The 26,040-nt window shown below is 35.3% G+C and overlaps 1 protein-coding gene across 3 annotated transcripts; it reads right to left on the reverse strand.

Annotated features, from left to right (window-relative positions):
* Window positions 1-239: 239 nt before the first annotated feature.
* Window positions 240-19,339, reverse strand: LOC122018847 (F-box/WD-40 repeat-containing protein At3g52030-like). 3 transcript variants are annotated; one of them, XM_042576286.1, is made up of 9 exons: window positions 19,025-19,339; window positions 17,411-17,608; window positions 14,071-14,125; window positions 13,075-13,173; window positions 11,313-11,416; window positions 2,188-2,277; window positions 1,848-1,990; window positions 855-939; window positions 240-720 (listed from the first exon to the last, which is right to left on the reverse strand). In XM_042576286.1, exons 1-9 carry the CDS (start codon window positions 19,297-19,299, stop codon window positions 351-353), a joined length of 1,419 nt encoding a protein of 472 aa, XP_042432220.1. In that variant the 5' UTR covers window positions 19,300-19,339; the 3' UTR covers window positions 240-350. The 3 variants fall into 3 exon arrangements, with proteins under 3 accessions (XP_042432220.1, XP_042432219.1, XP_042432221.1); XM_042576285.1 differs by having other exon boundaries at window positions 14,014-14,125; XM_042576287.1 differs by lacking the exon at window positions 13,075-13,173.
* Between the last annotated feature and the right edge of the window lie 6,701 nt (window positions 19,340-26,040).

Genomic DNA, 26,040 nt, shown 5'->3' on the forward strand with positions numbered 1-26,040 from the left:
AGTAAAATTCAATTAAATTTATCATTGAAGCAAGTATCCACATACAAAACACACATACCATAGTGTTGAAATCATTATGTTATAATGAGAACTTAAACTCAGACAAAATGATACTTTCACCAAAAAAAATTAAAAAATTTGAATGTGTGCCACGTGCACGAGAGAAGGATTTCGAAGCTGAATGCGTTTAGTTTATATTATCTTGTTTAGTTTAAGTTAAGATACATAATCTAATTATATGATTATCTAAAGTTATCTTGTTTAATTTAAGTTATGATACATAATCTTAATTATATGATTATCTAAGTAATCACATAACTAAGATAGTAAAAAATAAAATATAACGTGCCCTAAATGTTATCCTGGAATCTCCAAATCCTAATGAACTTTTCATTGTGGGTAGTGACAATCTTCTTCATCCCTACAGACAGACATGTAATGGGGGGCCGCAAGGATCGGGGAACGTTGTATAAGCAGGCGTTTTGGGGCAAACTCCTTGCCTTCTTTTCACTCACTTTCTGATTGTCATGGGCGGATTTGATTGATATTGCGGCATCATCCATCACCAAACTCGAAAGGATTTCACCAGTTCTCTGGTCCAGTATTCGAAGAACACCATCTAGTCCCCCAACAGCCAATGTAGATGTGTCAATTGACAGGTGATGAACACTGTAGATAACATTAGGACTAACTCGAGTTTCCCATACTGATCTCATAGTCCTGACAATATCGAAAATCAAGTGATTAGCTACGATATTAATTCAACATAAAATAAAATGCAAAGATGCTTAAGAAATATCAAAGCAACTGGTGTCAGAATGGAGGATCGAAAGATCACAGTTTGCATGGCTAACCTGATATCCCAACAGTGAGCATAGCCAGAAGTCGATCCGGCAAATAACAAGTGGGAATTCGTATTGTATGACAAGGTTTTCAGGCCTGCATCGGAGGGGGGAAAAATGCTAACTGCTAAGTGGTAGATTTTTGGTCATAAGGCCAACAACAAATTTTGAGATAAGTGGCGTATTGATGTTCAGAACTCTTAATCATTATAGGAAGTATTACCCCAAAGAACATACATCTTCAACATTAATATCTGATAGTCTGATACGGTAACTAATTTTACGCTAGTAATGGTGAAAACCCCAAGCTTATGGAAAGTAAACTTAAGGATTTGCTATGATGTAGGACAGAAAAGAATCAATCCAATTTATAAATGTTGATCTGGTATCTACTTAGTGTCGATTCAGTCAACAGCGTTAGGCAACAACAAAAACATGAAGTTCTTCACGCAAATTATAAATTACAAGAAAAAATGTAAAATTTCATTTTTGTATAGAGGTTTAAGTTAGAATGTCTCTCCTACGAATGTTGTGTAGGCAAGATAATCTTGCCTCATTCAACAAGAATATCTTGATAGACAAAATAACTCGACAAAGAATCAAAAAGTGTAATAATGAGGCAGACTTGCAATCCATTTGTTTAAATGTTGTCGTAAATATGTAGAACAATTTTTCATAAACCATTCTAACTGCAGAATTATGGTAGTTTCTTCAACTCACATGCTCGCGAACCATGATTACATTTTTGGGCTCTATATGACTGAGGTAATCAAACATTTAACAACAAAAACATGTCATTACTTATTTGAGACGACTTCACCTATGAACACACAGAAATTGTTAAGGATATGCAATTGAATTTCCAACTAGTTGTTGAGGGTAAACAACAACAAAAACCTAAATAGAAGAAATACCAATGTTATGTTTCATCATGCCACTCTGCTGCAAGCCAACCTAGTTACTCAAAATGACTGTATTATGAAGTTACATTTGCAGGAAGATCACCTGTAGGACAATAGTTGGATCTTGCAAACCCCAACCTTTCTCCTGACGTTAAATCCACAACAGCTATATTCCCAAATGTGGATCCACCAATAATTAATTGATCATCAGTCAAAGCTAAGCAAGTTACTGGTCCAGAGTGAACCCTGCCAAAAATTAAACCCTTTATAGAATTAGCTGATGTAAGATCTTCTCATTTGTAATAAGGCCTACACAATAGAATTAGTAAACTACAAGATGAAATGCAAAACATAGAGAGATACTGTTGGTCTCAAAGGTTGCTAATTTTCTTCTAATTTTGTCCCACATGATACGTAAGCAAAGCAGTTGGTTGCACTTGTACCTGAAAATTCGAGAACACTTCCCACTATACATATCAAAGACACGAACTCTACCATCTTCACAACCTATGACTGCTTCTGGATCAATATAACTGCATAGTTAAGACAAACATTGAAGCATACACAAAATGAGAGGGAATCATGAAATAAATTCCACAAGGATTATAGGAATAATTGCAGACACACAAAGATGTCAATAACACTATAAGAGGTACTTGAACAGGACTACATTTTCATTTAATAGAATTGTAGAAAAAGAAGCTACCATGGTTTTAAAAAGCAGCCTCAATCAAATAGGTGGATGACTAGATTTTGAAGGGGACTGCAAAAAAGGGTCATATATGGCATGTCCTGCATATGCAATTGAAAAGAATATTATTTGTTCATTTTAACCAATTTGAAAGCCTTGCCACTGAACTCTCAGCGCGACATTTCCCCACACGAGCCATTATGCATGATCGTGAACCATGATCTCTATCGAAGAAACCTCAATGCTCTGGTTCCAAGTTCTCCACTAGATCCTCCTTGATAACATACGATGACTGCCTCACCTCGAGAGAGGGACCAAGCACGTGCCATTGCACGTGCTCGTGAGACATCTTGTATTCGTTGTGTGGCATCACCACAGTCAGCACCTTCATAGATCCTAACCAACAGGAGTGATGGGAGAACTCGACAAGTGCCAACATGTTTCTATGTGAACCTGACCACATCCAACCTCCTATTCACTGTCAAACCTTCACAAATGACTTCAAAGCGCCATATTTGCCCTTATGTTACTGACTGTACATCATCCGAGCCAATGCCACCACCAGTCATCCACTGTTACCTGACATTGGTCTTTCCTCTCACATCCTATGTAGAGGTTGACAACAATAGAGCAAGTTGCAAGAACTCACCAATTGTAGTTTTACCAGGTAACCTCATCTTTATTTTTGGCTTTCAATAGCACTCATTGATCTTCTTCCTTTCTTTCTTCCTGTTCTTTCTCGTCTTCCCCTTCAACTTCTTTTTGTTGTTGATTCTTTTTTTTTTTTTTTTTTGCATCTACTTTCTACAGTCAAATCTATAAGCGCTGTCTCCTTCTATTGATATCCTTCAGAATGTGACTCTAATAGCATGTTGTATTTGTGCTGCCTAAAAAGCAAAGAAGACCTGAATAGAGAAACATTATATTTTTATTTTGCTACGTCCAAGAAAAGGTAGAGTTTGGTTCTCATTTTACCAAGTCTAGCAGAGGATCAAGTGGTGCAACTCCTCAAGTGTTTCCTTTTTCCCTTAGTCTATTGCATGTCATTGTAATTACCACTTTAGGAAGAAACCCACTCAAAAGATTACTTCCTAAGACTCTTCTTCATTCTCTTTTTACTTTATCTTTATGTCCTCTCTTTGTTCTCATTGTTGATTTGCCGATCTGAGGCCAAAGACATCATTTATTGTGTTCTGATTTGTGATAAAAGGAATTGTCATCTGTATGCTCCAACTATCTTCAAAGCTTTTCTGATCTAATTGTAGCAAAAAGGTGATTACGTTCACCCCAAGCGTATCTCACGGCCCGTCCCCAGGTTATGTGAAGGGAGGTAAATCATGGGGTCGGCCTATAACCAACCAGCAAGTGGTTAGGGGATGGGAGGAGTTTTTGCCCGAGGGCATGTGCCCGTCGGGAATTAATCTCTGTCTAATTATAGCAAATCTATCACCCTCTATCCAACTGGGTACCTGTGGGGACAAGCTTTGCTGGTCTAATATAGAATGGATTGTTGTTGCAAGCTTTGTTAACTCCTGCATGTTTTCATTTCATTATGGTCATCTTTCAGCCTACATTTTCTAATTCATGTAATAAGTTAGACATAGATAATATCTATGGTAAAGTTTGAGTGGGTGTTAAAGTTGGCAAAAGACGACTCGCCCCCCCCAGGACCAACATGGAGGAGGTAAATCATGGGTAGCTACTAGCTCTTGGAATAATGACTAGGGCATGAGGGAGACATGTATCTCGGCTATGTCGAGACTAGAACCCCAGACCTCAAGTTGGCAGCAGCTCATACTAACCACTAGACCATCCCAAGGGGCATTGAGTGGGTGTTAAAGGTATTAGGCGCAGTGAGTTCAGTCCCACATTATTATTCTAGTATTAAGATAGATATTATCACTGGTAGCCCATGCGAATTCATTATTCTCTTCTACAATATCTACACCTTCATTTCATACAAATACACAAAAGAAGCAGCTGACTAAGTCAGTCACCCTCTTCTTGTGATTGGAGAAAGGGAGTACCTTCTTTCCAGATTAACGAAGGGAACCTAAAGAAAGTGTTTAGGACTGCCTTATTTAATCTTGCACTCGCATAAAACTATAAGTATAGCATTAAGAACCACATCTGCTCAATATTATTTGAGTACACACGAAATATTATAGTACTTGCAATCATGGTTTTAAGTATGATTCCATATTTCCATGTCGGACAGCACAATCGAAATGTATCGTGATAAATTACCAAAACTCGAAATTACATGGCACATATAACTAATCATGTGTTGTCACCTATAAGTATTATATCATATTAATGTCCCACACCCCTTGACATGCTATAAAATGTGTCAAAATAAATTAAAATAATATTTGTTATATTTAAAATGGATCGTGCAAATTGACTTTCTTATATTTAGGAAAAATGATATAAAGATTTGTAAAGATTAATTCTCGGAGAAAACTTAATTGTCCAACATAGGTTAATAGTGTTGGATATACACTTCAAGCATACTATTAATAGAAAAAAAAAATATGTACGACTCCTAGAATTAAGTAGTGGAAGTTGAAGGATGAGAAACAAAACATGCTTAAAGAGAGGATAGGAGTACAAGTATTAGGAGAAATATACGGCAACTCAAATACGACATGAGATAAGATAGTACCAAAGTTGACAATAGTAGGTAAGAGTGTACTCGATAAGTCAAAGGGGAGTGCACCACCAAGTAAAGAATATTGGTAGTGGAATGAGAAAGTACAAGAGAAAGTGAAAGTAAAACGAACAACCTATAAGACATTATATACTTATAAGAACAAGGAAAACTTAAACAAATCTACAAGAGCCAAGAAAGTAGTGAATGAAATAAAAATTAAAGCTTTCGAATTATTATTGTAAAAGAGAAAGAGACAATATATTTCTCCTCACAATAATCCGCTTACATATAGATATTTATATACATAAGGAGGGAAAGAGGATACTAAAATTATAATGTCTATCAATCATTAACTATAATCAATCACAATCTCTATAATCTAAATCACAGTAATCTAAATCAATCATAATCCCTACAATTAAAGGAATTTTCAGAAGTATTGAACACTCCCCCTCAAGCTGGAGCATATATGTCAATTGTCACAAAGTTCCGAGAGTCGTTTTCCTCCTAATGCTTTAGTGGAGACAACAACAACTTGGTTGGATGATGATGTGAATGGAGTGACAATTTTTTTTGCTTATTATACACTCGCAAATAAAATGACAGTTAACCTCAATATGTTTAATCCTCACATGAAAAATTGGGTTACTTGCAATGTGAATAGCTGCTTGGTTATCGCAATACATTTGTAGTGGTTTATTGTAGGTGAACCCTAATTCTCCAAGCAAATTCTTCAGCCATAACATCTCGGTTACCGTGTGAGTCATGGCTCTATACTCAACTTCAGTAGTCGACCTAGCAACAACAGTTTGTTTTTTACTTCGTCATGTTACTAGATTTCCCTCTACATAAGTGCAATACCCAGAAGTAGACCGTCTGTCGATCTTAGATCTAACATTGCCGGCATTAGAATAAGCTTCGATCTTTAGGTGTTCATTTCTCAAAAATGACAACCATTTTCTTGAAGATTTCTTAATGTACTTACGAATCATGATAGCAGTATCCCAGTGAACTTTCTTCAACTTATCCATAAAACGACTAACTATTCCAACTACAAAAGAAATGTCAGGTATCGTTACTGTTAAGTAAATGAGTTTCCCAACAAGCCGTCTATATTTTGCCTTACCCTCAACTCTCCAGTATCACCCCAAACACTCGAATTGATATCCATAGGCGTATAAACTGGCTTCGTTCCAAGCAATCCAGTTTCTTTGAGTAAATCTGTAGCATACTTCCATTGGCATAATGAAACTCCAGATTTATTATGAGCAATTCAATTCCCAAAAAATACTAAGAATGTCCTATATCCTTCGTCACAAAGTGTTGCTGCAAATACTTTTTAGTTTCGTCTATCCCACATATATCACTGCCGGATTTTAGGATGTCATCTGTATAAACAATAAGAATGATATTCTCATATATGCTCCGTCATACAAACACAGAATGATCTGATTTACATTGTTCGAAGCCACAATACTGATTATATTACTGAATTTAGCCTTTTTAACGCAAACCATAGTAGCATTCTCCCCCTAGCAATATACCTGGAGGTTACTCTATAAACATGGTCTCGTGCAAATTGCCATAAAGAAAGGCATTCTTCACATCTAGCTGATACATTGGCCAAGATTGATTGACAACTAAGGAGAACAGAATAGAATTCAGGTGAGCAATAAGAGAGAACGTCTTAAAGTAATCAACATCATAAGTCTGTGTAAATCCTTTGGCCACCAGACGAGCTTTGTATCGATCAATAATACCATCAGCTTTAAATTTCAGAGTAAATACCCAACGACAAGCAACAGAAGGTAGTGCAGCCACCAACTCCCAAGTACCACAAGAGATAAGAGCAGACATTTTCTCATCCATTGCAGTCGCCAAACCAAGTGTTGATAAGCCTCAGAATAGGAAGTTGAAACTTCTATAGATGATAAAGAAACAACAAAAGTGTGGAATGCAGGATTAAGATAATCAAACGAAATATGATTAGACAAAGGATGAGTAGTGCAAAACCGAATACCTGTACGAAGAGCCGCAGATCAATATCGAAGGGGCGAAGAGCATTAGGATCTGCAGGAATAGGAGGTGAGGGACATGAATCTGGTTTTAGCCGAGCACGCCTCGTGTACACCTACAATGATTTAGAAAACAGAGCATCTGTAGTGGGAGACATGGATGGTGGGATAGGTAATGGATGAGATGCTAATGTATCATGTGACTGAGCTACATAGGAGAAAAGTATGATTGGGACTCAAAAAAATGTAACATCAGCACAGGTGTAACTGCGTTTTGTTAGTGAGTCAAGATAACAATATCCTTTTTGTGTGCAAGAATATCAAAGCAGGATGCATTTAATAGAGCGAGGAGACAATTCATCCAAGCCAAGAGAAAAATTATGAACAAAACAAACACAATCAAATATGCGAGGCACAAAGAAAAGAGAGGATAAAGACAAGAGAAGGGGATAGGGAACACGGTAGAAGGCATCCTATTTATGAGAAAGCAAGCTGTGAGTACAGCATCACCCCACCAAAACTTGGGAACATGCATGTGACAAAGAAGAGTATGAGCTACATCTAAAATATGACGTGTTTGCATTCAGCAACTCCATTTTGTTGGGAAGTATATGAACAAGACATTTAATGAATTATGCCATGAGAATTTCATAATGTAGCCACTATCTTCTGAGTGAACTCAAGTGCATTATCGGTACGAAGAATGCGCAAGGCAACATAATATTGATTTTTATTTCGTTATAAAATGATGTTAACACCTCAGGAACCTCACTTTGAGTAAATATAACCAAGTCACGTGAGAATAATCATCAACAAAAATTATAAAATACTAAAAATCTCCTCTTGACTCAACTCTACTAGGTCCACAAACATCACAATGAACAAGTTCAAAAGTAAAAGAACTACGTTTATCAACTCGAAGAAAAAAGAAGTACGATGATGTTTGCCGAACTCACATGACTCACACTGGAAATCAATAGGTGGAACTGGAACTAAACTTTTGAGAAAGGAAGAGGATGGGTGCCCTAGACAACAATGTCACTTATAAGTAGACACAGTTGCTGAGAGTGCCTGAGAACTTATAGGTTTAACCAAATTCAGATAATATAGGTCATCACTCTCATGGCCTTCACTAATTATCCTCTTTGTGTGCAGGTCCTGAATAATATAATAGGATGGATAAAAAGATACATAACAGTTGTGAGCTTTTGTTAGCTGGCTTATGGACAGTAAACTAATCGAAAATTTAGGTGCAAAGAGAATAATATCAAGAGTAATATTTGCAGTGGGTCTGACAATACTTCTTCCCGTAATCGAAGAATAGGTATCATTGGCTAAACGGACAAGGGATAAAGATGAGGGAACAAAAGATGAAGAGAAAATAGACTTGTTACCAGTAATATGAGCAGAAGCACCGAAATCCAGCATCCAAGACTTATCACGAGGCACAACAAACGCACTTGGAGAGGATGAGGCGATAGTGGCAGAGGGAATGCTAGCAAAAGAGCAAAGCAATTTCTCATAATCAGTATGAGGAACAGAGACCGTATCATCATGACTACGTGTGTCTAGTGATGGAATCGATAGTTCGGTAGATACATTATTAGTTAAATCAGGCTTACCAAACTTCGTCCAACACTTCTCAGAGGTATGGTTAGAACAACCACAGTAAACACACAAACAACTACTCTGGTATCAATTCCACGACCACGACCACGATCGTGACTATTATGACCCCGAAAGAACCCACAATCACGAGCAGTCATAGTCGAAGTGTCGGAAGATGAGGAAAAACTGGTGTCAGAACGGCCTGTGGTCACACAAAGAACCCGAGACAAAAAAGGATGTCGGCACAGAAATCGGCAGCACAGGGCATCGACACTGAAATCAATTTCTCCTCATAATAATTCGCTTATATGTAGGTATTTATATACATAAGAAGGGAAAGATGATCCTATAATTATGATATGTCTATCAATCATTAATTACAATCAACATAATCTCTATAATCGAATTAATCTAAATCAATCATAATTCCTACAATTAAGAGAATCTTCAGAAGCATTCAACACTTATATAGAAAATTAAATACAAAAGAAAGGAAAAGAGACATTACAGAATAGCAAAAACGTGAAAGAGGAAAACAAGAGATATTATCTAAATAAGATGTCTTAAAGATGAGTGCAATAGGGTACTAGTAAATAATGAGAAAATAAAAGAGTGGTGAAAGAGGTATTTTTATCAACTTTTTAATAAAAGTTTAGGTGGCCAACTTAACTTAGATAATTTAAGTAGGTCAAATGAGTATAGAAATTTAAATTTTTATTGTAGAATTCAAACTTCATAAATAGAACAAACTTTAAATGGGATGTAAAATGAAAAAATAGTTGGACCATATGATATTCCAATAAAGGTATGGAAAGTACTCTAGTTTCCCTATATAAGAACAAATGAGACGTACAAAATTGTGCAAACTATTGAGTATTAAACTAATGAGTCATATCATGAACTTTGTTAAAGAATAATAGAAAAAAGATTAAGAAAGGAAAGACCAAAACTCAATTTGCATTCATACTTGGAAGGTCGATGATAGAAGTCATAATCTTGTTAGATAACTAATTGACAAGTATCGGAAACAAAAGGGAGATCTACAAATGGTATTCATAGACCTAGAAAACACTTATAATAAAGTCTCAAGAGAAATTATATGGTGAATTCTAGAAAAGAGGGGTGTTAACGCAGCATATATTGAACTAATTAAATATATGTAAAAGGATGTAACAACAAAAGTGAAGATTTCAAGTGAATTAACCGAAGCGTTTATCATAAAGATAAGGTTACATCAAAGATCAGCTCTGAGTCTCTATCTTTTTACACTAATCATGAATGAACTGACATCCAAGACACGATACCATGGTGCATGTTATTTTCAGATGATATTGTTTTGTTAGATGAGACACGTGAAAGAGTAAATGTTAAACTCGAATCTTTACAAGAAATAGTGGAAGTGAAAGCTTTTATGCTTAATATAGTAAAAACAAAATATATAGAATTTAAGTTTATCAATATTAAAGATAATGAGACAATTGTTATGATAGTATGACGAGTTGTCTAGAACTAAGAGCTTTAATTATTTATGATCCATTTTACAAAAAGATAGAGGGATTGAAAGAAATGTCTTACATGAAATACAAGCAGGATGGTTGAAATGGAGGAGAGCGACGGGTGTTTTATGCGATCGTAAAGTATCTCTAAAATTTAAAAGGAAGTCATATAAAACGGTAGTTAGACCTGCTATGTTATATAGAGTTGAATATTGGGCTATGACTCAAGCACATGAGCATAAAATAAAGAGTTGCAAAGATGAGGATGTTAAAGTGGATGTATGACATACAAGGATGGACAGGATAAGAAATGAAAATATTAGAGAGAAAGTCGGGTTGCATCTATTGAGGAAAACTTCGAGAGACACGTTTAAAATGGTACAGACATGAACTTAGACGACCAATAAATGCTCTAGTTAAACGATGTGAACTTATGATAAATATGCACATCAAACGAGGAAGATTTAAAAAGATTTGACTAGCAATACTAAAACAAGATAAACTTTATTTAAATATAGATGATAATATAGTAGGGAATAGAGCCTAATGACATATAGAAGGATTCATAAAGCTGACTTCACCTTGTGGAATAAGGCTTGGTCATTGTACATTTTTAGTTTTTGTCGATACAATGTTAAAAATATACCATACCATTCCATATGGAATGGAAGCTAGGTATATAGTTGTGTTCTATTCTTATTTTTCTTTTTCATCTCCTTCCACCTTCCCCATCCAATTCTCCATCGGCACCATACATTAAAACACCAATACGGTATCGAAACAATATCATTCTAGTCAAAATACAAAGCTCCAGCATGACTCAAGATTTAAATCCAGATGATAATTTTAGTGACTGAAAATGTTGTTCTTCTAAGAGTTAAAAGCACAAGTAGTTTTATAATTGATGCCTTTGAAGACATAAATCAAAAAGGCGCACATATGTCCTCAAGAGTATATAAACTGTGTATATATCAATGGCATCAACAAGAATTTCATAAATATACACATGTATATATCAGCATTCTATCTACTGAACTTGTGGAAGTAAAAACTAATATCTGACAAACAACAATAATGATCCAAAGAAAATCATGCTTCTGCTCACCTCATACATAATCCACGTGTGAAGACACCTTCATGAGATTGAAAGATACCCCTTTGACCATGACGCCTCCAGATACATAATTTACTATTTGTCAAACCTACAATCTGTAGACAAAATAAAATGTCATAAAAAGTTCATTGAGAAAAAAAACTTGCTTTACCAACTTAAGGACACATGAACATATGATAGTGCATAAGACTTATGTCAACATACCACATAATAAAGTCAAATGAACTACTTTTAACCATTTATTCCATTCTGACATATATATGCAACTCCTAAAATTTTTGCCAAATTAGTGTATAAATTGCATCGTGTGCACGACAATATTGACATGGCACCCACCACTATAACTTACTTTTCATAGCTCTATAAGGGTGCGGAAGCAACCCTTCTTACAAAGACATTGAACTTCAACAATTTACCAAATTAGTGGTGTGTATACCACATGTTGTGCAATTAGGTGCTAGGATGACGAAGAGGAAAGAGGATTTATTGCATGAGTCTGATTCCTCATGAGCGGATGGCACGGGTAAAGAATCAACTAGAAAATCAAAAACAACTACTTTAATAATAGGAGTGGAGCAAACAAGTACATAGCCTTCTTTATGGAACCGCATAAGCCGGCTACTGTTAATTAACAACTAGTGTGAAGCCAGCCTAAACCGGAAGAGAATCTACTCGTCTAGCTACGAGATCAATCGGGAATCATAAAACAATAGCAGCAGTTTCCGAACAAGTCTTTATAGGTTGCTTTCTAAGATTGGCTGCTTTTCAGTGGCGGCATTATCATTCGCTCCTCTTGTTCATTAATTTCTTGCATTACCATGGTTGAGGCTAGGCTATTTATATCCAAACCACCTTCCAACATGTTATCTCTAAATGCCATCATGCAACCGCTAGAACCTACTTTTCACCCTATTAAACCCTAGTCAGCAACCTACCCTAGCTCTACGAGGTGCAACGCATCGATTCTTATAAAAACAATGAGCTTTCAACAATTCTTACAAAGACGCGACGCTATTGTGTGGTGCGTGAGGCCTTCATGACTCTTCTAAATAAGGTGACATGGCATGAAGCAACGAGTTTTAATTCTAGCTTATCATCGATGTTTCGATGCTTCCTCTACAGTTCCCACTTCTCCTCACCTCTTTCCCCCTTGTTATCCTCTTCTAGTGTTTAACACCTTCTATATCGACACAGGGATCAAAACCTCAACTCAACTCAAGATTTGAAACGTTAGTCTAAAGTCTCTATAATATGAAGCACAAGCCACAAATTTTAAGAAAGAGTGGATTGAATCAGCTATTTTTGATTTTTTTTTGACAAAATCTGGAACATTTTTTATTTAAGGCATTGCAAGACATTGTTTTGGGTCATACATCACTTCATATATTGACTTGATAATTTTAAACATGTGGTTAAGAGATTTTCAAAAGAAGAGAGTTTTAATACTAAATTATATATAATGTTACAAAATTGGAAAAAAAAAAAAAAAGGGTATCATACAACGTGTTAAATTGAAAATGTATTATTTGTTACATAATTGAAAGTGCATGTATAGATCCGTACACAAGTCTCTAGTTTGGTTAAAACCTTAAAATTTTATGTCAGATTTAGCAACTATCCTCTTCAATTTGTTGCTCAACCTACATTATTGAAAAAGACACACTAAGCTACAGGGAGAAAGCATGTTGTATAGGAATCAAACACATTCAAATCAAGACACACAAGAAAATAAATAAAAAAATAAGCACTTTACCTTGTTTTCATCAAATTCATAATCAACTAGTTTGTCAGTTTCAGGAATGATGTATTCATCCATGTATTTGCAGCTTTTTGCAGACCATAGACGTAGCACCTATTGTAAGTTCCATGAGAAAAAGGACTACTGAATTTAGAGGATATCAACCAAATGAGAAAACAAGGCCTCCAGACTCATTAAAATGAAAATGTGTTTCACAAATGCCTGAAAGTGTCAAAATTAATACACACTAACTTTTAAGTATAACAAACAAATCTTACAGTTAAAAGCACACAAAAAATGAGCAAGAAATTACCAAAGCCTGCAATGAAAACATGTCAGGAACAAAGATAATTGATCTGAGATTCTCAAATCAGCCCTCCCTTGGTTATATATAAGACCGTGAAATTGTAAGGCACCTAGCCAAACTTCCTGAACAGAACAGAAAGGGTTTGAGCAACACCGAACATAGGTAAGACCTGTGTGCGCGTGCACACATGAGCATGGGCATGGGTGTGGGCATGTGTGAGATGCATGCCTGTGTATGTGCATGGGCATGTGTGGGTGTGTGTTAAATCATAGCTGCAATATCTATCCTGTCTACAACCTGCATTGCCATTATATTATCCAAAGGCAATGACAAGAAGTTAGGACACACTATCTATAAAGAGCTATATGTTGCCATTCTCCTCGAACTCATGCAATTTATTAAAATTTTAACAACATGACCTTAATGAAGGAGATCATTTTAGAAATAACCCTTAAAAAGTACTCATTCTTGCATAAGTTAACTCAGCCGACAAGGTTGTCAATAGTACCAAAGTCTTGGGATTCATTCTAGTCTTAGGGTTCATACTAGTATAATTGACAGACAATATTGGTAAACCAGTAGTTTACAAGCACTATCCAAATAAATGAAAATTTTAAACCACAACAAATAGAAATAAAAACACGTACATGATCAAATAAAAGTATAAAACCATGTAAACTCATAACTTCAGATGAAGACAAAACCTTATCTCCAACTCCAGATAGGACAACTCCTCTCTTCATCCGACATATGTTCACCCTGATAAATATAGAAAACATGGGAACGCAATAAATAAAATGTAATGCATGATGTAAGAACTGAACATTCGGAATAAAAAGGTAAAGCATTATAGATTGGAATAAAAATTAGTTATTTCCTCAAAAATTATTAGGCAACAAACTTTTCTAATACATCAGAGAATGTAATGCCTGGTTGGTTTTGAGCAAGTTCTCGATGGAAAATATAATTCCACTCTCATATTAAAAAAAAAAATCATCAATGACTCCAACTTCAATTTTTATATTTGGATTCAAGTGGGAAAATGAACGGGAGCTTTGACATAATGGTAAAGTTGTCATGTGACCTTGTGGTCACGGGTTCAAGTCGCGAAAATCGCCTTTTGCAATGCAGGGTAAGGCTGTGTACAAAGGATCCAATGTGGTCCGACCTTTCCCCAAGACCTTGCATTAGTGAGAGTTTCGTGCACCGGACTGCCCTTTATTCAAATGGGGAAATCAATATCTGAACTCCATTCTTATATTTGGAATCATAGATATGAATATATACGATATGAAATTAAAATATTATTATCAGAGAATTGGCAACCAAGACTTTGACAAATTCTCATTGGATTTCAAACCCAAGTTTTGAAATAAGAGATTTGATTCACCCTTTTATTTTACAAACATAAGCATCTGCTAAAATATTGGAGAAGGGACTCTAATTCAATAAAATTTTATGAATATGAAGTATGGACCATCCACCTAGGTGAGTATGCTACTATATCCCAGGTTGTTGAATGCATCAATTAATTAAGCAATTATTGAATAAAACACCAAAATAAACTACCCTAAGATGATAGTTGAGCTACCACAAGTAGAATAGTTATACTTGTACTTAAATTGCACGTGGTATTACACCGCAAAGGCATAATTTTGTAAACTCAATGGACACACCTATGCTTGTTACCCACAAGTTGACATGAGACATGCATTTGTTTTGTGGAATTAGTGTATAGAAGGTGCATCTTGAGATAGTACTTCAAGAAGTACAAGGTTAGTACTTGAAAAGTACAAGGTTGTGCATGACATGAGTAGTTGAGTTAACTCTCCTCTCTTGAGTAGTAGGAAGAGCAGTTTAGTTTAGTTGCAAAATGAAGAATTGTATAGCTCATGTGACATGTGATTGTCTTACCTATGCAAGTTTTGCATAGAGCACTAGAGAAAGCCGATGATACTACCATTTACGTGTAGGGAATATCATAGAGCATGAATGTGTGTGTATTTATAGGAGTTAACACAGTCATTGAAAGTGCATCGAGGCAGGATGAGTGGGGAGAAGCGTTAAGGTTTCAGCATAGAGCATGGTTCTTTTATTCCGGAATATTCTCATCAATGATTTCTTATCGAGTTTGCTAGGATAGAAGACAGTAGGCAACTAGGTGTTACACAAGTTGAATCAAGAGAACAGCGTTAGCAACAATTGGATGACACTGTATTAGTTTTCTAGGGTGTATTATCAAAGTTGTAATCGAGGTTCCTTCATGTGATTTTTCAAAGGGATATTAACCTTGTTGATATCTATTGATGAGAATTGATTTCATGAGAAGAATTTACATGGTTTCTGAGATTATTGTAGAGATCTTTGTGTTTCATTTCAATAAATAAGATAATTTGAGAATGAGTTTCTTGTGCTTTGCTGGAATTTCATATGTTATGTTCTTGCTTTTTTTTAACTACCGACTTGCTGAAAAATAGTGAACTTCATGGCAGATTATATACTCAGGAGTTTGTAATTATAGCTTCTTTTTTGTGAGTATTTTATTCCAGGAAGATTTGATAAGATGTTGTCTTATCAATTTTGTACTAGGATGGTGTTTAAGTTTTACTAGAGTTTTTCTATGAATTTGCAGTTATAATTGTTGTATTTTGAGGAGTTCATTCGAAAAAAGAGTTATTTCTTTGTGCTTTCTTAGTTATGTAAATAGTGGATCGTATTACTCTTTCATAGTCGAGGGATCAGCCCCACGGTTGGATGGCAAGCTTTCTAGGATGATATTAAGGTTAGACATCATTAGTGGGTGTTATTATGAGTGTCTTCAATTTTTCACAAAAACTTTTTTTTTTACGGAAAGCAAACGAACATAAATTGAAAATGAGTAATATGTGGGCATCCAAGCATAAATGTGCAAAGAAGATACCAGCCTGTCCTAGCATTCTCCTGCCTATTACTTTCTCTATATGAAAGAAAAACATTCTACCAACTGTTCATATGTATCAAGAAAAAATAAAAGGTATATCATCCATGTACTGAAACAAGCACCAATCACAAATCTACAGCTCACAGGAGGTAAGAATCAGATCAGAAGAAGTTAGCATCCGCTTGAGAAACCAACACCAGCATCTATCAAGCTTCCAGCATATAGTTTCCAGCCATCATAAGAATCCCCAGAAGCAAGACAGATGAGAGCAAGACAGCAAATCAGATTCTTCATCTTCAAGAACACCAAAATTAGCATGATCCATGCCATCAAAGTCAAACCCATGTCCCCATTTTCCATAGAGCCTTCAACTGACCATCGTTGCCAAATCGGCTGATCCGGATTTGAATTGGTGGTGGGAGGTTGTCTTACTCACTAAATAGCGTTATTTATTCTTATTATTTCCATATTATTTTTCTTTTCTGAATTTTTATTTTATTTTTTACCAATTTCAATCCCATCAATTCGATACAGCTAATACTTAGTTTTTCTGAGTTTTAGATACCAATATTGACCATGCTACCTATTGCTGCCCCCAAATAGAAACTGATCGAACAGTACTGCCTGACTTTAGTCACCTGCTTCAAACAGTCAAGGTGATATATCCTAATTTGTTTTTTTGTTGATGTAGACCTCAGGTCTTAAAATTGATTATTTCATGACAGAATGTAGCTGGTTGGGTTAGAGGTCATTTGAAGCCTTCCAAACCATACACAAGTCCACTTCCATGAAGAGCTTTTTGTGGGGACAGGAACCAGAAAGCTCCTACAGTTTTAAAGATATTTCCATATGTAATTTGCAGTCAAAATATTACCATAGTCGCATGTCTAGAATCATAAAAGATTTGACTTCTAAGGCAAAGCATTCTTGAGATCAGACTTTGATGGGGTAGAACTCTTTGCAGAAGACACTGTTTACAAAAACCGCGACTAACAACAAATATGAAATATAAACGATTGTATAAATTACTTTAGGAATCACTTTAAAGTAATAATAGTAACATAAGAAGCAGAGTATATCAGGAAAAACTAGAATACAAGTGGCATACCAATCATAGAGCATACCTTGTATGATGACCATTCCATTGATCAACTTTGGCCGATGCCCTTCGAAAAGACAGTTTATGTTCTTCCATAGCTAATTCCCCCAGATAGAACTTAGTAGATATTTCCAGTGGAAGTGATTTTGCAGTGAGTTTAATACATGAATTCCTCTTTTCATATAGATCTCTCATCAATGAAGATGTGTAGACTACATGATACCTATAATATGATGACAGACAAACATTTAGTATTCAATCATTTCAAAAAAATCAAAGCTATATTGTTCTGTGCCTCAAACTATTTTAAGGAAATATATTTTTATACCCACTGATTTAGAGCATATTTACTAGCAAGAAATGGAGGGATAGGATACAGGAAAAGCAAGTTTGTGTTTACCCTTGCTTACTTGAAGAGTAACATGAAGAATGGAAGAGTTTTTTTCTCTTATTTACTTGGAGAAAAATGGGAGGGAGGATAGCAAATATAATTTCTTATTGTTATGATCCTTGGAGATAGCTTTAACATCTCACCTTATAAATTGAACCAAAGTTTGGCAAATGCGTGTGAACTTAAGGCATGCTAAGAGGTGATATCCTAATGTTGATAATTGGTGATGATTAAAAGCTTGATAAATTATGATAACATAAAAATGGTTTATTGCTGATAATTTAAAATTAGTTAATCCGCAAAAGAACTTGGCTCGCTATTATATTTGAATTCTCTCTAGAAAGTATAATTCATGCACATCTATCTTGAATCCTACTTTGCACATTTGTGCTCATTCTCTATTAATTTTGGCAGGTTGATTATTGAGTTGCTTATGCTATTAGTTGTAATTTCTCCTTAAAGGTATGCTGTTTAGTTATGTTCTTCACTCTAACATTAGCCAAATAATGCATGCTAAGAGAAGTTCACTCTTCAATGGGCCAAGCTCGAGCAAGGCGTGACCAATTAGGTGCCAAAATCATTACTTTTTGAGGGCATTCACTCAACTAGGGTTTTGCAAATTCTGGTCCAAAGGACTGAGTATTTATAGATGCCAAAGTCATTAAAATGTTATCATAACTTGAATAGTAGCCCAACATTATGGTGCTGCCGGCCATGTCATTGAGTTATTGTGTTGTGTTTGTCATGTTTATGAAATTATAGTTTTAGTGACCATTAAAGTAGTACATAAGTATTAAACTTATCTCACCCGCACATCTAAAAAATTGTAATGCTTATGAATGGAACATGTGTGCGTGTATATATATAGGCATTGTAGGTCAGGTACTATTCCTGCACATGAAGAGGATTTATGCACCATCAGAAAAATTTACTTTTGTATGAGTATGAAATTGTAATTTTTAGCATGGGTCTGTTTTATTTTGAAGAATCAGTTTAAGGTTATGAACATGATGTTCGCTTATAGGCTTACGACTCAAAAAATAGAGATATGCTCCAAAAAAAAGAGTACCCTTCATCCGAGCAAATTTACCATGATTTTGAAGGTAACAAAGCAATTGTGCGGCCCAATTTCAAGTTTCAAAAAGACCCTAGCCCTAATCTAAGAATGAATTTTCGATTTTTCTTAGCAGCTGTTCGACTCACTATAGTAGGTTAACGAAGAATTGGAGCAGAGATCGGAAAACGAACCAGGCCTTGCAGACGACGGAGCATCGGACCAGATCGAAATGGTCGAGAAGGGAAAAGATCGTGCAGAGGAGGTCGACGTCGAGAGAGTAAATCGAGAGGCTGCCTGTCAAGCTCCTTTTTCCACCGCTGCCTCCGCTTCCGCGTGACTCTGCGGCGAAGCCGCGGTGCCCATCGCTACCGGAAGGTTCTATCGTCAAGCTACTTTTGCTGCCGCCGCCGCCGCCGCCTGCCCTTGCATCAAAGTCGCTGTACCTGCCGCGGTGGGAGGCGTCCATCCGACTCTGGTCTTTTGTAAGCCACGCGGGGATACATCTAGAGCTCCTTTTATCTTTAGAAAATGTATGTATTCTCTGATACAATAAAATGATTTTTTTTATGAAAAATATCGAGAATAATATGTGAGTCAAATATTATTTAAATAATATCAATTGAGTGTGATTTAAAAAATGCAAAAAATATAGAGTAATGATAATTAGGACGGTAAACAAGTCAAGCCGAGCCGAATTTTAGGATGTTCAAGCTTGTTTGATAAGATAATCGAGCCGAGCTGAACTTAAAATGAACCAAGCTTTTGAAATGAGTGTTCAGTCTTGGATTGGTTTATTTTTTATAAGCTTGAGCTTATTTGAAGCTTGACTTGAGCTTGGTTTGTTTAGATGTTATCAAGCTCTCAATTCAAGTTTGGCTTGAGCTTAGTTCGAGCTTGGTTCATTTAGATGTTATCAAGCTCTCAATTCAAGCTTGTTTGATTGTTTGAAACTTTTAATTATTTGATTGGTTATTAAGATTGATAATTTAAATTTATTTATTTATTTATTTATTTATTTTATTTTATTATATTATATTATTTATTTAGCATATTGAAAAGAGTTTTATTAATAAATATGGTTCATAAACATTGTTTACGAATGTTGTTCACGAATATTGTTCACGAACGTTAACGAGCTGAACACATATGTGTTCAAGCTTGTTTGTTTAGCTTAACGAACTGTTCAAGCTTGTTTATTTAATTAATCTTATGTATAGTGAACGAACATAAACAAGCTCTTACCAAGCCAAACACCAAGCTTATTCACGAACGCTTAGTTCATTTACAGCCCTAATGATGACCATTACTATCCCTAACAAAAAAGTCAGATCAAACTCTAAATATTCCTAATATCAAATAAATAATCAACATTATTGAAACTATAATTACTAATATGATTCCAACTAGAAACTTTTTTCTCCATATCGTTTAGAATAGGTTGTTCACTTCTATCTGTATGTCTAATACTATCAACACTATCTGTTGATTTACTCGATCCACATCTATCTTCTACCTTTCCTAGGAATAGGAATCGGAATGAGAATCATAGTATTGTGGAATGGGAATGAGTATGAGTATGAGTATGAATATCACTCTTAAAAGTAATGTTTGGTTAATTGAATATTTTCTATCAAAATAAATTAAAATTTCCTCTTTTACCCTTAAAGGAAAATAAGAGAAAAATTAGATGTGAGAGAAAATTGAATGTGAGAGAAAAATATGATGAGAGAGAATGATGAGAGAGAAAGTGTGATGGAAAAGAATGCAGAGAGAGAAAGTGTGATGAGAGAAAATGAGAAAAGAGAGTGTGATGGGAGAGAGCATGATGATAGAAGATGAGAGAAAAATATGATGAGAGAGGATGAAGAGAGAGAAAGTGTAATGAGAAAAAATGAGAAGAGAGTGTATGTGGAACCGCCACATCAGCGACCCCCCTAGAGCCGGCCCCACGGATATGGAGGGAGGTAAATGCAGGTACACAGATGGAAAGTGCATGGCGGAGACGTTAACCCCAGGCAGTGATACTCCGGGGATCGACCCCTGGACCTTTCAACCACAGAACCATGCACTCCCCATCTATGCTACGCCCTGGGGACAAATGAGAAGAGAGTGTATGATAGGAGAGATTGAGGAGAGAGAAAGTATGATAAGAGAGAAAGTGTAATGAGAAAAAATAGAAAAAGCGAATGTGATGGAAGAGATTGAGAAGAGAGAAAATATGATGAGAGAGAAAGTGTGTTGAGAAAAAAAAAGAGAGTGTGATGGGAGAGATTGAGGAGAGAGAAAGTGTGATGAGATAGAAACCATGATGAGAGAGAAAGTGTGATGAAAAGAAAGAGAAAAGAGAGTGTGATGTGAGAGATTGAGAAGAGAGAAAGTATGATGAGAGAGGAAGTATGATGAGAGATAAAGTGTGATGAGAAAGAATAGGAAAGCGAATGTAATGGGAGAGATTGAGAAGAGAGAAAATATGATGAGAGAGAAGTGTGTTGAGAAAAAAAGGAAGAGTGTGATGGGAGAGATTGAGGAGAGAGAAAGTGTGATGAGATAGAAACCATGATGAGAGAGAAAGTGTGATGAAAAGAAAGAGAAAAGAGAGTGTGATGTGAGAGATTGAGGAGAGAGAAAATTATGATGAGAGAGGAAGTATGATGAGAGAGAAAGTGTGATGAGAAAAAAATAGAGAAGAGAGTGTGATGGAAGATATTAAGGAGAGAGAAAGTGTGATAAGAGAGAAAGTGTAATGAGAAAAAAAAAAGAGGAAAAAAAATGTGATGAGAGAGATTAAGGAGAGAGAAAGTGTGATAAGAGAGAAAGTATAATGAGAAAAAAAAGAAAAGAAAAGAAAATGTGATGAGAGAGATTAAGAAGAGAGAAAGTGAATGATAAAATGAGGAGAAAGAAAATATTGTGAGAGAGAACAAGGAGAGAGAAAGTGATATGAAAGAAAAATTAAATAAATATATTTTGATATTTGATATCAAGGGGGAAAATTTAAATTTTGGGTCAAGGGTATTTTTAGAATAAAGTAATATTTTGATTGTTAAAAATAAAATAATGACTTATTAAAAGGGGGAGACATGGGAATGAGTCATTACCCAATTATAAGAATTAATTCCCTTATTTGTATTTTCATTCCTATAATCCAAACATCAACAATAATAATTAATAATTACTATTCTCATTCACCACTCTTATCCCCCTAAACCAAATGCACCCTAAATGATTAATTTAGAGACTTAGATGAACAATTTTAAATTGGGCAAAAATCATCATTTGTCAAACAGGCACCTCTTTTAAAAAATAAATAAATAAATAAATCACGATCTTAAATACTTTTAACATAGGTCTGATTACCCAAAGACATAGCACAAATAATAGGTATATGATATTTTTAACATAAGGATTAGGGATTGATTTTTAAAAATTAACGATTTGAAGTTTATCCATCATGCGTCTAATATTTGTATACCCTGCATTTACCTCTCTTCATATCTGTGGAGCCGACACTAGGGGGTCTTTAAGATAGCAAACCTATTTTTTTTTTAATATAGGTCTAGTTCAAAAATTTATATTTCTAAATAGGGTTTAGTGCTTAGGATTTGAATCACAACCAACTGCTACACTTCGTAGAAGTTAGAAATCAGCTACTATATATTGCAGTAGATATATGTTAATTTCTATACAATCAATCATGATGTTCATTTAAAATTTTTTGGTGTCATGGAATCTCCTTCATTTGTTTTGCTTATTGAAATATTATTTTAACTATGTTGTTATTTGTTGATGAACAAACATTAATATAGATAGTCATTCTGTTGTAGAAACTAGCAATTAGCTGTTACATATTATAACAGCTGCCTCCTATCCTTTATACGATTGATCATGATCATATAATATTCATTTGAAATATAATAAATGTCGTGGAGTCTTTTTCATTAATTTTACTCATTGAAATATTATTTTAACTATATTATCACTCTCCAATAAGCAAAATAAACATAAGATAATGACACCGTTGTAGAAGTTATCAACTAGCTGCTACATGTTATAACAATTACATGCTAATTTTTACCCACCGATCGTGATCAACTAATATTCATTTGAAATATAGTGGGTGTCATAAAGTCTCCTTTATTTGTTTCACTCATTGAAATGTTATTTTAACTAGATTATCACTCTCCAATAAATGAAATCAACATAAGATAATAATACTTTTATAAAAGCAAGTGACCAACATCTACCTGTTAACTTCTACATAGTCGATCATGATCAGATAATATTCATTTCAAATGTAATATATGTCATAGATGTAGGACCGTTGCACGTGAGAGAGGGTGAATCACATGATTTTTAAAACTTTCTTTTTATTATGAAATCAAGTACGCAACAAAAATAAAACTAAATAAAAATGGAAACAAAACAAAAACAAGCAATCTTTAACACATGTTCGTTTTATTTAGTTCAGAGCCTTCGACGACTTCTACTCCAAGGCCCTACTCGTTGAGTGCTTTCGTTGGGCAATCACTCTAAGCTCAGAAAAGGTTACAAAAGTTTAAGTACAATGTAAGAAAAGTAAAGTTATACCAACAACAAAAGAAATGGAAGTTTAGTTACGGGTTATCAGGGTAGCCTTTCGGTGTTGTAAGAGTCTTTTGGGAGTAGCACGCAAGTACGAAAGTTAGAGTGAGTGATGCATTGAAGCCTCTAGTCAAATTCCTTTTTATAGACCTTTTTCCAAGCGCCCGAACCACCTCCAAGTGTCTAGATTGCTAACGTGGTTGTACCTCGATGAAAGTCTATCTCTGAAGATTTATCCATCTCCGTGTGCCTGGACTCTGACATGTACCGACTTATTAGCGTCTGTTACCTCAACTAGACACCTCCCTGGGTTTGGGCCAATCCAGACACCTGGACTCGGTCCGGGTGCTTGGATCCTTTCCAGACGCTTGGAACCCCTTTTTCCAGCTAACTTTAAACTTTAATTTCTGCACCATAATATTAGCACAACAAGCAATAACATGGAAATGAGAGTAGTAATATAGTTAACAGTCTCTGGAATGTCAGGTTTTAACTTTGAGCTTAGCCCTTAATTAGACTGACGTCTACTGTTCCTCAACCGGGAATGTGTCCTCACTAGATTTCTCCTCCAGTTGCTTACCTTTATTTACAAGTTGTAATCACTTAACTTACCTCTTAACCTATCAAGTCTTCCTGCCAATTTCAAGTCTGCAAATCCAACTAGACTTCGGTCAACTGTTAGGTCTTGGATTACTGACATGTTTGCACCTCAGCGAAAGTTTATCTCTAAAGATTTATCCATCTTCAGGCGCTCGGACCTATTCGAGCACCTGGACTCTGACGTGTATCAGCTTATCAGCGTCTACCTGTTAGAGTATATACTAAAAGTCTAGCTTTTGTATAAACATTTATTTAGAAATAAGAATCACATTGGACAAATGTCTACATTTATAAGCTAAGTGTAGTTGTTCAATTAATTTATATTGTAGATAACATGGTGTGTGGTGTCACACACAGAAGATCATGTTATCAATTCCTTATAAATTATAAACAGTAGCTTACGACTAAGATGGAAAGAAACAAACCATTGAATAGTCGTAGTATAGTTTGATATTAGATTATCTTAACTATAAAATTACACTAGTACACTCTGAGTGTATTGAGCAGGACCATTTAGGGTAAGTTCTTTTTGTACTGACTACATAAAAGAACAAGACCTTTGTTATTATGGAAGTGTGTGCTCTTAATCCTGATATAATAACAAACACATATATCTAGTATTTATTTCTTTGACTTATCAAAGGGTGCGATTTAGTTCGATAAATTAATAGGCCCGATAAGTTGGGAAATGATATTATTTATAGTGTGTGTTGTTGATTATAGAAGGAAACTGTGTCATAGTAATTTAGGTTGATGATGTCCCCAAGAGGAGCTCATAAGGATTGTCATGTAAACCCTACAGGTGAACTTAGCCCGACATGACGATAAGATTGAGTGGTACTACTCTTGGAGCTAGATATTAATTAAGTGAGTTGTCAGTAACTCATTTAATTAGTGGGCATTCTATATCTTAAACACAGGGAGACTAACACACTCATGATAAGAAAGAGCCCAAAAATATAATTTGAGATTGGTGCGGTAGTTCAATAATAATTCTTTAGTGGTATGAATTATTATTGATGAAATTAAGTTGGGTGTTCGGGGTGAACACGGGAAGCTTAATTTCATCGAGAGACCAAAATCAATTTCTCATCTCGGTCCCTATCATAGCCTCTTGTATATAGAGAATTATACACATCTATACCCGCCTTCCTACCTACCATTTGTAACACCCATAAAATCTCTACCAATTTTATATAAATTTTACATGGTTAGAATGAGTTTTATGTGGGTTCCTTCTTCAAAAAAAAAAAAAGAGAAAATAGAACCAAAAAGAGGCATGGTCAAGGTTCGAACCTTGAACCTCTTAGCAAGTGACAAGTTTTATGTCATATAGGATAACCAATAGCCCCAACAAGAGAGTGATGTTAGGAAGGAAAGGGAAATTGTAGTTAAGGGTAGGGAAGGTGAAGGGACACCTTTTCTCCCTTCACTTAGAATGAAAATTTTATTTTCCCTTCATTTAGAGTAAATGAAGGGAAGAATGAAAAGGTGTTTTCCCTTTCTCCCTTCATTTAGAATAAATAGGAGTAAGGGAAAGAGAAGTTATTCTTTTTCTTCTTCCTTCCTCCACCGAAACTAGCCCCCTTCTCCTCCATTTTCAGAATCAAGCCTAGGATTCCTTCCTAGGAAATCTTCATAAGGAGGAGTCCCTAAGGTCTAAGCCCTCTTACAAAGCAAGATACACAAGGGAGAATCCTAGAAGCGGAAGCCTTCTCTTCCTCTCCACCAAGGGTATTCAACTTGTAGTAAACCAAGCGAGAGGAAGTAAGTATTCCCCTCACCTGCAATACAAGTAGTTTTCCTTGTTGTTTTTTTATGTTGCTTAAAAACCTAGGGTTATGCTCTTGTAATGTTTCGGCCAAGAAGAAATAAGAAGGCTTAGGAAAAATTTAACTCCAACTAGACTTGCTTATGCTTTCTCCCATGATACCTAATATGTTATGTGATGTTATTAAGATGCTATTCATGGTTGATGTTGCTTAAAAACCTAGGAGTATGCTCTTGTAAGTTTTGGCCCAATCAT

This window comes from Zingiber officinale, chromosome 9A, assembly GCF_018446385.1.
Source record: "Zingiber officinale cultivar Zhangliang chromosome 9A, Zo_v1.1, whole genome shotgun sequence".
NCBI lineage: Eukaryota > Viridiplantae > Streptophyta > Magnoliopsida > Zingiberales > Zingiberaceae > Zingiber > Zingiber officinale.

Excerpts from the sequence above, each read along its gene's own strand:
- LOC122018847 (XM_042576285.1), bottom strand. The coding sequence starts at position 19,299 with ATGGACGCCTCCCACCGCGGCAGGTACAGCGACTTTGATGCAAGGGCA. Across the intron at positions 2,278-11,312 it reads ACACGTGGATTATGTATGAG|TTATATTGATCCAGAAGCAG; the intron begins GTGAGCAGAAGC and ends TTAACTATGCAG. Across the intron at positions 1,991-2,187 it reads AAGTGTTCTCGAATTTTCAG|GGTTCACTCTGGACCAGTAA; the intron begins GTACAAGTGCAA and ends AATTTTTGGCAG.